We start from the raw sequence: 14,973 nt of genomic DNA on the forward strand, positions 1-14,973 counted from the left end.
GAATTCAAAAATACGTTTCGGAAAAGTTCAAAAAATCGAAACCTTGACATCTCTGCGGGCTATAATTTTAAGAGTAAAAACATTTGGACATAGCTGCCACTGCAAGGAAGCGTCCCATGACTCTCTCTATTGAACCCAAAAACTCAGATTTAGAAGGGTAGTTTTTGAGAAAGTCAAAATTTTCGTAAACGTTAAAAAATTTTGGAGACGTTTTAGCCAGACGATTTCAGTGGGAAGTTAGTTTCCCACAACTCGTCTTTTGGAATTTAATAAGAAACTCAGATTTACTGATTAGAACTAAGATTTCATGGCTTAACTTGATTTTAAGACTACTATGGTTATCTTTTTAAAATCCTATTGCATAGACGCGAAGCAGCGCTTTGTAAACAACCGAGAAACCGACAAAAAGCAGCTCTAAAAATCAAACAAAAAAAGCTGAGAAATAAGCCTTGAATAATAAAATTTTTGATACGCGTCATAGTTGCATCTCCGTTCTCGAGATTAGCAGTTTAACTTACTCTACAAAAAACACTTCACAAGCGCAACTGAGCCTACGAACTTGAATATTTTAATGTAGAACCCAATATATAATTGTTGTCATTAAAAACTTTGAAGTATAAATTTTATTCCGAGAATTTAACCATTTTAAGCGATCCAGAAAGAAGCATAAAACTTGTGCTTCCCTCAAAATGGCTCCAAATTAGATCACTAAGCATATAAAATATAGGCCGAAATCACTCATGCCGAACATAGTTTTGAAGCGATAAAAACCCAAAAACAAAGTCAAGGCTAATAAAATTAAGAATTCCAGGAGTAATTCAGATCACTGAAAGCAACTACATTAAATAAAAATTGCGTACAGAAAATCAATTCTATGATGTGGCAATTAGGCCGAAAATACATAAGACAAACTATAGGGCGACAATTTTTGGAAAGGAATATTTCAGTTCAAAAAAATCATGGTCAGATTCGAACCCATGATCTTTGGCGTATTCTTCATCTCCAGGCTAAGTGCCAGATACGCATAAAAGTTCGAGTTCATTATAAACTAAGATTAAAAAATGATTCTGTTAAGCAAGTTGTTAACCCGGAAAAAGTCTATATTCCGATTTGATAACGCTTGCTAATCGCAAGCGTAAAAAGACGAAAAAAATTCATAACAGATTATGACTAATAAAAAGTTTCCCTCGCCCTCAAAACATACACACGCATATCCATTTTTTTCGCAAATAGGTCACTAAGCCGATAAAATGTAACCCGATATCATTCAGTAAGAATAAAATTTTTGAGCGAAAAAAAAACAAAAAAAAAGAACAAACAAAGTCAAGATTAGTAAAATTACGAATAGCCGAAAAAATCAAAACACTAAAAGCAACTACATTGTAACATGCGTACAGCAAAAAAAACAATTCTAAGATGTGGCAACTAAGCCGACAAAACAAGCAGATAAATAATAAGCCTAAAAATTTTTGTGGAACGGAATATATCACGTTTAAAAAAACAGGGCGTGTCAGATTTGTAACCCAAGACCTTTGCCGTCCCAGCCGTGTTCGTTACCTTCGTTATAATTATGCAAATGGCTGCAGAATTGGCAGGAGTAAAATATTTGAATTACTCACCGATGCATTACGCCTAGATCGACCTTGGACTGACTAGGTACCCCAGCATTTACCTTTCCTGGAATTTATTACTTCTACTTCCCGTTGGAGTCTGAAGCGGATGTAAAAACACTTTCAAGTGACGAAAAATCACAGTAAAACATCCAAAATTTAACCAAAAATGTAGAAAGTCAACATAGCAAAAACAAGTATTTTTAAGCCAAGAACCAACCAAGCAAGTTTCAAGGAGTCAAAATAATAATAATAAAAATAATAATACTATAAAGGAGAAACCTGTTAAGGGAATCAAAGCTGTAAGAAGGTGGAGTGTGTCCACTTTATAGAATCAAATAACTGGAAAAACTGGGAAGCCTCAACCACGATTAATAAAAAATCGATTTCCGCACATGGTGCATAGCTGTGAACAAAAACCTCGAAATCAGAGCTGAGTACTTACTTAGGTGTATTTAAATAAAAGCAATAATAAATATTTGATTAAGTATGCTTGACCACAAAATGAACATCGTATTAGCTTGCAAGGCACATGAGAAGAAGTCAAAATATCAAAAAAAAATCAATTTTTGAGTCAAAGGTTTTTAAAGCAGACGGTTATTCGGAGATAAGAAAAAGAGCAATAATCGAATTCCCGCAGTTTAACATAGACAAACAAAATATCGGAAGCGGATATTGGATGGACATCGTGGAATTTCAGCATAGGCAATCATAAAGTGGCTGAGAAATCAGAAATAAAAAGATTAAGATAGTAGAAGTAAAGGACAACCCGGCGCGGCAGTCGAGAAAAAAAAGATAGCCACGGTTTATGAAGGAAAATGTTGGTATTCGATCTGTTAAAAGAGCTGCGAGAACATCTCTGTTGAACGTTGACGGATCGGTAAACAGCAACAATGCCCACCCGTCAACAATTTGTTTACACCTTGTATCCACTTGTCGCACTTGAAGAATTCACAAATTGCAAGACACTTCCTCTAGTACCACTGCCAATTAAGCTGTCTAAATCTCACTATCCCCAAAAATCTGGTCTGCAATACTGGAGTAAACATCTTATTAAACACCTCCCAGATTTGTGTCCATTTTGTTCTTTCTTCAATTCTATGCTTATCCTTGTTGTTTGAATTGCTTTCGTTTTACTTTGCACGCTTGCTGGGCGGGTTTAATGGACAGAAAAGCAAAATCAGTAGGGGGCTGTTGGTTGTTTGTTGAGCAGCGAATTAAGGAGAGCAAGTGGGAAAACAGAGGGGGCAGTAATGCGATTAGATTACATGCCGCGAGAATGTTGAGATCCGAAGTGACATGCAAATCTGGTCAGATTAAATCGAGATTAAGAGAAATGGAAAAATTGAGTAAAAGCCAACATCTAAAACAAGGATTTATACTCCATTTAAATTGTGGGGCAGCATTTGTCGATGAAGAACTTCAGCTTAAAACAATAAATCAATTATCCTGCGAATAAAGAAACAATGACCACAACCGCCACATAAAATTAACATCGGAACATTTTCATTTTTTGATCGGAAATGAAGTAAGATTAACAAGAAGACATTTAAAATATCAGAAGACGAGGCTCTCGAATTGCAGAAAGTAGCAAGGTAAAAAAGCTGCGGCCTTGGGCGTCTGATTCTCAAAATGTAACCGGAATTAGACATCAATTACAAATTGCTGGCCGATTTAGGATCAAAGCCATTTCTGGCCACTGATATAACTTTTCAAACTGGTAATTTCAAAGTTTGGCGTCTCGGCTCAGTTTTAGTTTTTTCGGCATCAGATAAAAAGTTGAAAGCGAAATGAACTCGTAAGCTTGGCGTTAAATGTAAAAGAGTATTCGACCGGAAACAAAAGACTTTCTTCAGTGCAATTTATGATACTTCCTCCCGCCATGAGCCAAATGCGCTACCTGTTTGTCTGCCATTGGAATAACATTTAAATAATTTATAAGCGCTTTTCCTTGAGTTTCGAAGCATTTGCTCTCTTTCATTAAATCTGTTATCCATACGGATATCATAGTAAAACATTCCTATATAAACAATGTCCACTCAGGTGCTAAAACTACCAGTTGGTAATGTTTACATATTATAAACCTAAATGATTACATAATACATATAGAAGTCTGAGGATTAAATAAGTATCTATCTATACCTAACAACATATGTAATAGTTATTATGAAACGCTGTCTCTCAAATGCTTCGAGGTCAGCGTCATCCAGACTTAAACATAGACCGATGAATTTAAGTTACCATCGTAGTCTTTTCTATTTCTCATTTCATAGTCAGCGTTTAGCATAGACTTGACAACTTAATTATACCTCACCCAACGGCTGAGGGTATAACATGGCGCAGCCAGCAGTCACCAAAAATCCATTGGGGATTACACCCTTTTGGCAAAAAGCGTCCGCGGAACCACCAATAGAGTGGGACAAATGGAACCAGCAACTGTTTCTTGGTATCATCGCCAAAGATGGAATGAATTTGAACAAGCTTCTAAATAACCCCCCAGCTGTTCGAAAACCCCAGGAACCAGGATACGAGCTCCCCATAGACGGAGAAACAGACAAACAAATACGCGATCGAAACCTTCGAAACCAAGAGAAACGTGTAACATGGGAGAACCAATGTCAACACTTGGATAATCTTGGCCCCACAGTCGACGGCATACCATGGGAGGAAGCCGATATCAAATGCAGAAGTTACATATACTTGTGTTTGGGGACGGAGGGCCAAAGACGAGTTACCCAATATTATCCAAATCTCAGAATTCAAGACACCTCAACCAGAGAGTTTTGGAAACTCCTTAAGCAACTATTTGTTAAAGAACGCAACGTAACTTTCGATCGTTACGAAGCGTTCACACGCAAACAGGGAAAAACAGAATCTCTGGAAGAATTCCACTGCGGACTTACGGAACTGGTGGTAAAAGGAAATTTTAAATGCACGGCATGCAACGATGTTAGTCTCGAATCCGAGATCGTCAGAGACCTATTTATAGCACACATGTCAAACGACGAAGTTCAAAAAGACCTTCTGGCCGAAACAAAAACTCCCGAACAAGCTTTGGACTACGCAATAAAACGTGAAAGAGGCCTCGAGAACCAGGTTTATATTAGAAAACAGGGAACGACAAATAATCATCCCGGAATGCCAAATATTAAATCTGAACCGGTAAATTTCGTTCACAAGCGGGGAGGATTTAAAGCGCATCAGCGAGGTGGACGCAGTAGAGGAGGACAAACGTCCAGAAACTATCCTGAGAAAACTGGACAAAAGAAAGATTGTTTCAAATGTGGAAATGCTTTCTCAGGAAATCACTTAGCCCAATGTCCGGCACGTGATAAAATCTGCAACAAATGCACTAAAAGGGGCCATTTCGCTAGACTTTGCAAATCAAGTGAGGTCAATGCAATCCAGGAAGAAAACCAAGAACAACAAGACCTTCAAGATACGGATATGACAGCATACGTTAATTACCTACAAGCGGGTGACGTCATACCAGGGTGGGAGTTAATCCATCCGGACGATACATCGACAAACTGGATAAATTTTGAACCAAGACGGGCAGAAGAACTATTGGACACAGATCTCAAAGGACACCTGATAAGGGTCCGCTCGGAGAAAAACAACATCGTTTTTATTGCCGACACAGGATCACCAACATCGTTCGTAAACGAAAAAACAGCCAACCTTCTGGCCACAACAGTAAAATCAGCAGTAAAAACAAGAATGAGAGAGGATGACGAAGCTAACAGAATGGTATGCTACAATGGCTATAAAATCCCATCTCTTGGCAGACTAACCGCCCCAATTGAATCAGGAGGTTGGACAATCCACACAGCATCCTTCATTGTGGTGGACGACAGGCGGGCGAACATTTTGGGGCGGAATCTTCTCCCACAAATTGGCATCCAGCTACATCAAGAAAGAAAACCAGCTGGTGAGTCAGTAGGTCAAGTTAATAGTATTGAAAATTCAGACACACAAATTGCGACGTGGGTCAGAAATACTTATCCGGGATTGTGTACACGAATTGGACGTTCAAAAAACCATATGGTCCATACACAATTTTTATCGGATTTCAAAGCCTTGCAACAACGGGGGCGTCGAATTCCCATTCATATACAAGAAAAGGTGGAACACGAAGTTAGATCATTAATCGATCAAGGTCACATCACTCGACTTGAAAAATGTAACGACAACCAATTCATAAGCCCTATCGTCATTACTGTTAAAAAGGATGGATCAATTAAATTAGCCATGGACTCAAAACAAATAAATAAATCGATCCACAAAAATAAGTACCAGATGCCCAATATTGACGTTCTGTTAGACAATATAGCACAATCGGCACAAGAAGGTACAAACAAGCCAGGAACGACGTATTTCTCAACAATAGATCTACGATACGCGTACAGTCAACTACCACTAGACGAACCAACCCGTACGCAGTGTAACTTCAGCATAATTGGAGGAAAAGCAACGGGAACATATCAGTTCCAAACCGGTTTCTACGGGCTAACTGATATGCCCGCAGCATTTCAGAAAGCCATTGATCTGACACTCAACAACGAGAAGGACACTTTCGCGTTTCTAGACGATATTTTAATAATATCCCATGGCACGAAAGAAAAACATATTGAAAAATTAACAAAAGTTCTGACCAAACTAGATACGGAAAACATGGCTATTTCAATCGATAAGTGTAAATTTGGTTGTAGGGAAGTAGAATGGTTGGGATTTACCATAAACGAACACGGCACCATACCTATCCATAAGAAAACGGACGCAATCATAAACCTACCTCATCCAAAAACATTCAAACAATTGAAAAGTTTCATGGGTTCAGTTCATCACCTAAACAAATTCATTCCAAACTTAGCTCAGTTATGTAATCCCCTTAGACCACTGCTATCAACAGCAAATAAATTTAATTTCCAGTGGAATGAAGAAAACGGGAAAGCTTTCAAAAATGTCTTAAATGCAGTAAAGAACATAACAGAAAACAGACATTTTGTAACGGACCGAGACACCCGAATTGTCTGTGATGCCAGCCGCGAAGGTATAGGCGCGGCCCTGGAACAAAACACACCGGACGGTTGGGCCACAATTGCGTATGCATCACGTTTCCTAAATTCATGTGAACAAAAATACTCGGTAAACGAACTCGAACTTCTAGCCGCAGTATGGGCCATTGAGCACTTCAAGTACTACTTATACGGCAGACGTTTTACTTTAATAACGGACCATCAAGCATTAGTTGGTGCATTAAAAAGTAATAGGGGAAATAAAACCTATCAAAGTCGGTTAACCAGATGGATTGATCGACTCATTCCATTCGATTTTGACATACACCACCTAGCTGGTAGTAAAATGGGTCTCATTGACTACATCTCACGACACCCGGTCGGAAAACCTCAACCCCCCGCGTACTGGGATGAAAATTTCGTAGTAGCACTAATTGATGATCTCGTAAAATGCGTAGAATTCCAAGATAGCAGTAGTATTAACGCCGCTTGGAATAATGTCAAAACGGCTAATTATCCAGGCACCAAAAAGCTCGACCGGAACGAGAACTTCGCACGTTCAAATTCGATTCAAACACAAACTGCATTCACTCTGCGTAGTCAATTGTTCAAATCAAGTCGATCTCAAATTAACTCAATTTCAAACAGCTCAAACTTAAAAATTCAAAACAACATGAGTAGACAATTGCAACAAGGCATGACTTTACCACCCTTTCGCCGCATAACAAGGAAAGCACATACCGCAGCCCAAACCCAACTCACGTTCTCTCCCATAAATTACGCATCGTTTAATGCACTTCTATCGAAACCCCCACCACCAGAACTTACATTCAGTGACGTGACACATCAAGTCATACCCTCTACAAACAGCTTCACATTCAACAGAATCGAATCCAAGAAAGCTGATGCCATTTGCCAGACACTGGAAAAAGATCAATACCCTGACACAGACCATCAAACCCAAACCGACAACAACCAGTCACCAAAACAGGACACGGAGAGCCAAACTATCGCCAGCATAGAAGACGAAGACACTCCAATGTTCCGGAAAAATTTACGGAAGGTGATGGACATAAGTTTCCTAGCAGCCGCTACTAAACGAGATAGGAATTTATCACCACTCTTAACAATGGTTAAGCAACAAAAGTGGGACTCAATCAAAAGCTGCTACGGCCCTTATTTCTACAATGTCAGGCATCGACTATCAGTCAGGGACAACATTCTCCTCTACGACGACCGCGTCGTCATACCGAAACAACTGAGGCCTACACTGATGGATGCTTTACACCTCACACATCCAGGACAAGGGGGAATGCTAGAAGCAGCGAAGCATGTGTGGTATCCATTCATTCACAGAGACATCGTCTCAATGGCGCAAAACTGTAAAAGCTGTCGGGAAAAGGGTAAGAACTTTAAGGTTATCTCGGGTAAACAACACTTCACAACATTGGACGCGGTAGTAGAACCAAATGAGGAAATCCAATTGGATTTCGCAGGACCCTTACCAGACGAAAATGATAAGGAGGTTTATATATTGGTGGGTGTCGATCGCTTTTCACGCTTTCCGTATGCAAAAGTTGTTACCAATAACAAAGCGGATACAATCATCCGTTTTATGCAAAATCACATAGTCAACCAAGGTGTACCCCGTGCTATCAGATGTGACCAAGCACAAGGTTTCAGAGCCAAAAAGTTCCTTATATATTGTAAATCTCACAATATAAAACTGATTTTCGCACCGGTGGACGACCACAGAGCGATAGGCATGGTCGAAAGGCTCATACGAACATTAAAATCACGACTAGCGATAATGAAAATTGACAAAACAAATCGTCCATATAAGTTAGCATCGGACGTAGCTGAATTAATAAAAACCCTCCGTATTACACCTAACTCTTCTACAAAAGTTACACCGTTTGAATCTCACTACGGTAGAAAAGCTAACACTCCCATAAGTAACCTCAGCACATCGCCTAAATTGTCAAACCTTTCATGGGAAAATACTAAATTGTCATGTTTAGACGAAAAAGTACTTGCAAAACCAGCGTTGTCGGCGGAATCAATGTGGAACCGGGATATAAACAGCGAGGATGAACTAGACCTGAAATACAAACCTGAGCACCAATACGTTCCGGAACCAACATTCAACCCGGCCCCACCAGCACAAACTGTCGCGGATAAAAGTGCTACCGAAGGTAATCGACACACACAAACACACTCAGGAAAACGTAGAGCACAGAACCAGCCGGATGCAGATACACACACGGAAGCAGTAACATTAGACAGCAGTGACGAGGAATTCGACAGGAGGCTACTCCAAAAATTCCCAATAGGTGCGCACCTACCTTTGACAAATAAGCCTTATGAAGCCAGATCACTTCAGGAAACCTTTCTAAAAGAAAAATCTAATGATTTCGATAAACTAAGGACTCGTAACCCCATAAGATTATTAACATCACAAGAAAAAGAAAAATTACGAAATGCCCCATTAATATTTCTAAAGGATCGTTTTAAAGGTCCAGCACATACCGTTAATCCTAAAACAGGACTACGCCTCGAACAAATTGCTAGGAAAACGGGGACAATTGCAAGAAAAACAAAAAATCCGGGAACATTTGGGGCGCAGTTCAAAATTATCGAAAACGGCGCAATAATTAATTACTCTCCACACACTGCGTGGATACGGGAAGATGGGAAACAACCTAGGGTAATTAGGCATGACGGTCTTGCATTCATACCAGATCCAAGGGTCTATGGAAAGTGTAGACCAGCGGCACTAAAGGACTTTGTCGCGTATAAACACCTACCAAGAGCTAAACCGCGTATTTTAGAGAAAAAGACGACTAGCACAGGGGCACAAGGAGGAGCATCAAACAATTCAGCAAAAAGCCCTAGAAAGCCACCACCAAAATCAACACAGGAGATACTTCAGCAGACATTGAACCGACGAGCCCTAGGTCCACAGAAACTATTGGCTACATTTACACCAACACAGCAAGGGAATGCCCGGGACAGAAGCAAATCGCTCACGCAACGCCTCCCGGCAAAGGCAGTACCTCATAGAACAGTTAGCCCGAAGAAGAAAGCAAGAGTCGACTCCGCAACCATCCAATTCGACTGTGATACATCGATCTCACTCTCATCGGATAACGAGCTCGACCATAAATCCCCATCTCCAAGTCAACAACCTGCAGCAAAACGTATTGACTTAAAGGCCACACCAGAAACCAAATCACCGGAAATACGGCGATCAACCAGATCACGGAAAAGCACGCTGGCCGGAAAATTCGGAAATGCCATCCCAATTGGACACATCTCAACAAACACTGACGCCCCACTCACAGTAGCAACCATCGAACTCACAAGTACGGAAGAAATTACACCGACGAAACTTAGCACCTCCAATCCGAGTGGCAAAAATGACGAAAACCAGTTCACAAAATACAATGAGGACACGACACACCAAACAGCATCGTTGGCGTCATCAGATGAAATCGTGTGCACAGAGGTCCAGATGAGTAGCGATACGCCCGAGAACACCCGAAATACGACTAAGACCCATACAATTGAAAGAACCACAAGCTCGCGGTATATTCTAGACAAGCCGCAGATCACTGAAGACTCTTTCAGTAAAGATTTTGAAGAAGCAATGAATTTCTTACAATCGATTAGTCCTATTCGAGGAAATTCAATGACGTTCCAGAGAGAGAAAGAAGACGACAAACAACCTTCCCCACAACAGAGATCAACTGACATTCCTAAAACCGATAAACAACAATCGGCGGAGACGCGAGAACAAACCAAAGATAATTCGCAGGAGGACGATGAAAATCAAGCTTAAATTGAGAACTCAATTTCTTAAAAGGAGGGAAGTGTTATCCATACGGATATCATAGTAAAACATTCCTATATAAACAATGTCCACTCAGGTGCTAAAACTACCAGTTGGTAATGTTTACATATTATAAACCTAAATGATTACATAATACATATAGAAGTCTGAGGATTAAATAAGTATCTATCTATACCTAACAACATATGTAATAGTTATTATGAAACGCTGTCTCTCAAATGCTTCGAGGTCAGCGTCATCCAGACTTAAACATAGACCGATGAATTTAAGTTACCATCGTAGTCTTTTCTATTTCTCATTTCATAGTCAGCGTTTAGCATAGACTTGACAACTTAATTATACCTCACCCAACGGCTGAGGGTATAACAAAATCGAAGTGTTTCTGTACCAAAACACTGTAGAAATTTCAATTCAGAACAAAAAAACGACCAGTCAGATAAATAAATTGAGACACCGCCTACATTTCTTAAATAAATTTCACACAAGCAAAATATTATTGTTGTTTCTAAAACGCATTCGTAGACACTCAGAAAAAACTTTTCGTCCCCGATAAGCATGAAAGAGCAGAGTATAAACAATTCAACGTTTTGGATATTTATTCATTAGTCTAAATATGACTGAATTGCAAGCTTTCATTTATTACCTGATTTTTGAAACAAAAGATAAAAATTTTAGGTGTATGAAAAATCGCTGACTGGTTCATATTAGGCGACCAGCTTAAATAAACTTCAATTTTTTCCTCATGAAAAACTTGAAATATTAAAGCTAATTTTCTTACCATTCACAATTTTCCATTCTCCTGTTGTGAGCATCACAGGCGGGTTTCTATCCTGCGGTTTGATTCTGATCGTCAATGCAATCCAGTCTGTTTTCAAACCTAGTGACTCATTTGTCAGTCTGAACGCAAGCATGTCTGTTCTGTCTGGTGAGTCATCGTGGAAGTAGACGACGTCTGAAAATTGAGTCCATGACATTGGAAAGAATGCGGGAGATGATGCACCTGAAAGCAAGTCACAAACTCAAGGATAGATTACTCAAACTGGAAACTTACCAATCGGAATCTTTCCTATTAGACGTTGTAACTTTTACCAATTCCATGTTTTACAAGAGTGGACGGTTTCAGTGCAAGTAACACAGAAAGATCCGACCAAATTAAGAAAAACTAAAAATAATCATTTCATTCATTTTCCAAATAAGTCGCTTTTTGTGCATGGTGCAATGGATGGAACAAAACGACGAAAACCTATACCATAAGAAAATTAGTCATATTCGACTACAAAATTCTCCGAAAACGAAAAAAAATCTCAAAAAGTTTTCCATTTTTTACTTATCAAGGAAGTGCCCAATGAAAAATAGAAAACTATGAAATGATAGCCAAAAATAAATAGCTTGAAGTTAGACGAAAAAACAAAAACTTCAAACCGTTTTTTCTCGTCACTGAACAAACTTTCAAAAATTTTCGAACCCTTCAAAACCGAAGAGACTTCGATTCATCACTCAAACATTCTAATTTTGTGTGAAACCTTGAACACACCCGAAGAACTATTAAGAAATTTGGAACGAACTAATTCAAATCAAATAAAAAATTCATAATCGATATTTGACAATTTCAATGTAAAAGTCAAAACTCCGCAAAACGCAAACACTTGATCAATCACAGCTTCAGCTTATATTCTATTGATTTCGTAGTAAGGCATTCACAAGTAGCGAACGCTTGTTCTGCACGAAAAAATTAGTGCGCGTGAACCGTCGCTTAACGTACAAATACGAATTGTCGCCTGTTACGAAATGCCACCTATTACTTATTGCCACTTTTTACGAATTTTCGTTTCACGTGTTACATGGAAGAGCGGTGAAATCAAGCGTGGTGACAGCGATGAACTGATATGACCTGCGGTAACAAAGTGGATTAAAAACAACAAAAAAGAGCCAATCTGGAAAAAGGAAAAGAATAAAATTCAGATTAAAATTTTATAGTTTGTATTGTCAAACAAGAACATCTTACTCAGGCTGTTTAAATAAATTATCAGTATGCAAATTCTGCCCAGAAAAATTCTCATTCGCCTTATCAAAAATGCACTTCTGGATAATAATTATCTATCTTTTTCCAACTAGCGTTTGGAATTTTTAGTCCAATTATTTTTCTTTCAAATTAGATATTCCGCTTTCCGATATTCCACAATTTCTCAACCTTTTTCATGCGATTCCAGGTACCCCAAACAACGCTTGTAGAGGATACCGAGAATGATCAAATCAAAAACTTCAGTTCATACTTTTCAAAAAACTATTTTAACGCCGATTTTGACTTACAACAATCCATTTTTCTATTCGTTATGAAGACTCATTTGAAAAACTCAACACAGCCAAATCAAAACAGGAAAAAAAAGCTTTGTTTCAAATAATCGTCAGCCGAATAAAAACAAATACGCAACTGTTTTTAAAACTACAGCGATTGCAGCAAATGAATTATAGGCATATCTTGAATTGTAAAAAAATCCACCCTGCGACCACTAGGGAGACAAAAACTAAACAATCACTCGATAATCTGAACTTTGCTTATTATATAATATATTTTTTGAAGGTCACTTTATGTTTTAACAAAAAAACCATCTTGTTTTTCGAATTTTTTTGTAGAAAGTTTTTGATTTTTTTGTTTGAAGTTTTGGTTCCCAAAATGACGCTAAAAACTTAAAAAACTTACTTTACTTGCCTAAAATTAAGAGCTTAACACGAGCATAAATAAACTGATTTGCGCCTCCTGGCTCGCTTTATTCGTTCGAATTTGAAAAATAAATCAAAAATTTTGAACCAGTTTTTCTCGATACTGAGAAACTTTTTGAAAATATTAAAACGATCCACGTTTGAACTAAATTACCTCTGCACGAAAGAAATGATAAAAGCAAACGGTTGCAAATCCCTCAATGATTAAAAAATCTAAAAACAATATTTTCTAATTTATTCGTCAGCTACAAAAAAGATTTATAAATACTGATCAATTTCAGATCTTTTTAAAAAGCGAAAAAAATTGCGCAGAAAAAGACAAATCAATTTCTAAAAATGAAGATTCAAATTTTCTCAGATGGTGGCGTGTTTTCCCGCCAATTACACGCCAAATTTTACCCTCCAGTTTTGTAAAACTGGTATTTTGAATGAAGGTTTTAAACCAAAACTGAAAATTAATCAACACTTTCCATAATACCCTTCATTTCAATAAATTTTTGTAACACTTCTTTTGATTTTTCCATGATATTCGGCAGTTTTTGAAAAAAATCGGATTTCTATTTAAAAAAAATCGATTTACATATAAAAATCCGATTCAATTGATTTTTTTAATTTAAATCGGATTCTTATGCAACCCTGCAAAAGATAGTTGGAAAAGAGTCAAGAAACGCAAAGAAACAGAAAAATACAAACTTGTTAAAAAACTCTTAACTCCGAAATTCAAAGCACAGATGGCCCTACACTCTTTGAGTTTCAAGAACAATCTATTATTTGACCTTCCTTGATAAAAAAATTAATCCAAATTGAGAAAATTACCCGAACCTAAAAAGAAATCAAAAGTAAAACCGCGAAAAAAAAGTGCCCAAATTTCCAGACTTTTCCGGGAAAAAAAATCATTATAATCTATATAAGAGTCGGAACTACATTCATCGACTCTTAAAAAACATTGAGACAATAAGCCGATAGAAAAAAGACCGACTAAATCCAGCGCCCAATCGAAAATTTTTCTCACCGAAAAATTACTTTGAAAGAACTATTAACGTGCACCCAAAACACATATGCAATCAATACACAGACCACGCTAATAACTCATCTATTGACATTGTACAGTTGATATTGCTTACCATTTCGTCCAATCTATGAACAAATTTCTCGTAGGGAAAAAAGTCCGGTCACAGTAGCTCATCGCAAGGGTAAAGAGAAACAGTAATTGATCCTTGAAAGATACACCGGGACTCCAATTCAAACCTCGGTATAAAGACGACGGGAGTCATAACTAACTAAGGGAAGCAGAGCTTCACAACAGTTGCAATAAAAACGAAACATAAAAAAAAAACATACGTAAAAAAAAACGAAAAATGTTGAAAAAAACTAGGTTTTAAGTCTAGTAAAGTTTTTGAAAAAACAAGAGCTACCAAACTTAAAGATATCACCTCATAAAATTTAATTTTAGACAAACAAGCCAGACATTTTATATTGAATTCGCAACGGAACAAAACTTACGAAGAGGAAACACTTAGGTAGCGATGGCGCAACCTCTAGGTCAGAAGGGAAGGAACCTGGAAGTTCTTGGGGTTCAATAAAAGAGCAAGTTGAAGATTATTAAGGAAACTGTTTCCGGGGGAAAATTCGGGTTCCCAATTAACAGACACTTGCTCTCGCACGTAAAATCGCGGAATGGGAAACTCGCGCTGATTTTTTCAAACCGGTAAATCATAATCATAGCCAACTGACAGCTGGAAAAAAAGTAACAAACGCAAGGAAACAGAAA

General features: G+C 38.1%; 1 protein-coding gene across 1 annotated transcript in view; it reads right to left on the reverse strand.

Annotated features, from left to right (window-relative positions):
• Positions 1-14,973, reverse strand: part of LOC134839277 (chondroitin sulfate proteoglycan 4-like) — a 56,848-nt gene that overhangs the window by 25,430 nt on the left and 16,445 nt on the right. Inside the window, exon 3 of the mRNA XM_063854775.1 lies at positions 11,260-11,481. Coding sequence (XP_063710845.1) covers positions 11,260-11,481 — 222 coding nt within the window. The remainder of the gene's footprint in view (positions 1-11,259; positions 11,482-14,973) is intronic.

The sequence above is a fragment of the Symsagittifera roscoffensis genome, chromosome 2 (genome assembly GCF_963678635.1).
Source record: "Symsagittifera roscoffensis chromosome 2, txSymRosc1.1, whole genome shotgun sequence".
Taxonomy (NCBI): domain Eukaryota; kingdom Metazoa; phylum Xenacoelomorpha; order Acoela; family Convolutidae; genus Symsagittifera; species Symsagittifera roscoffensis.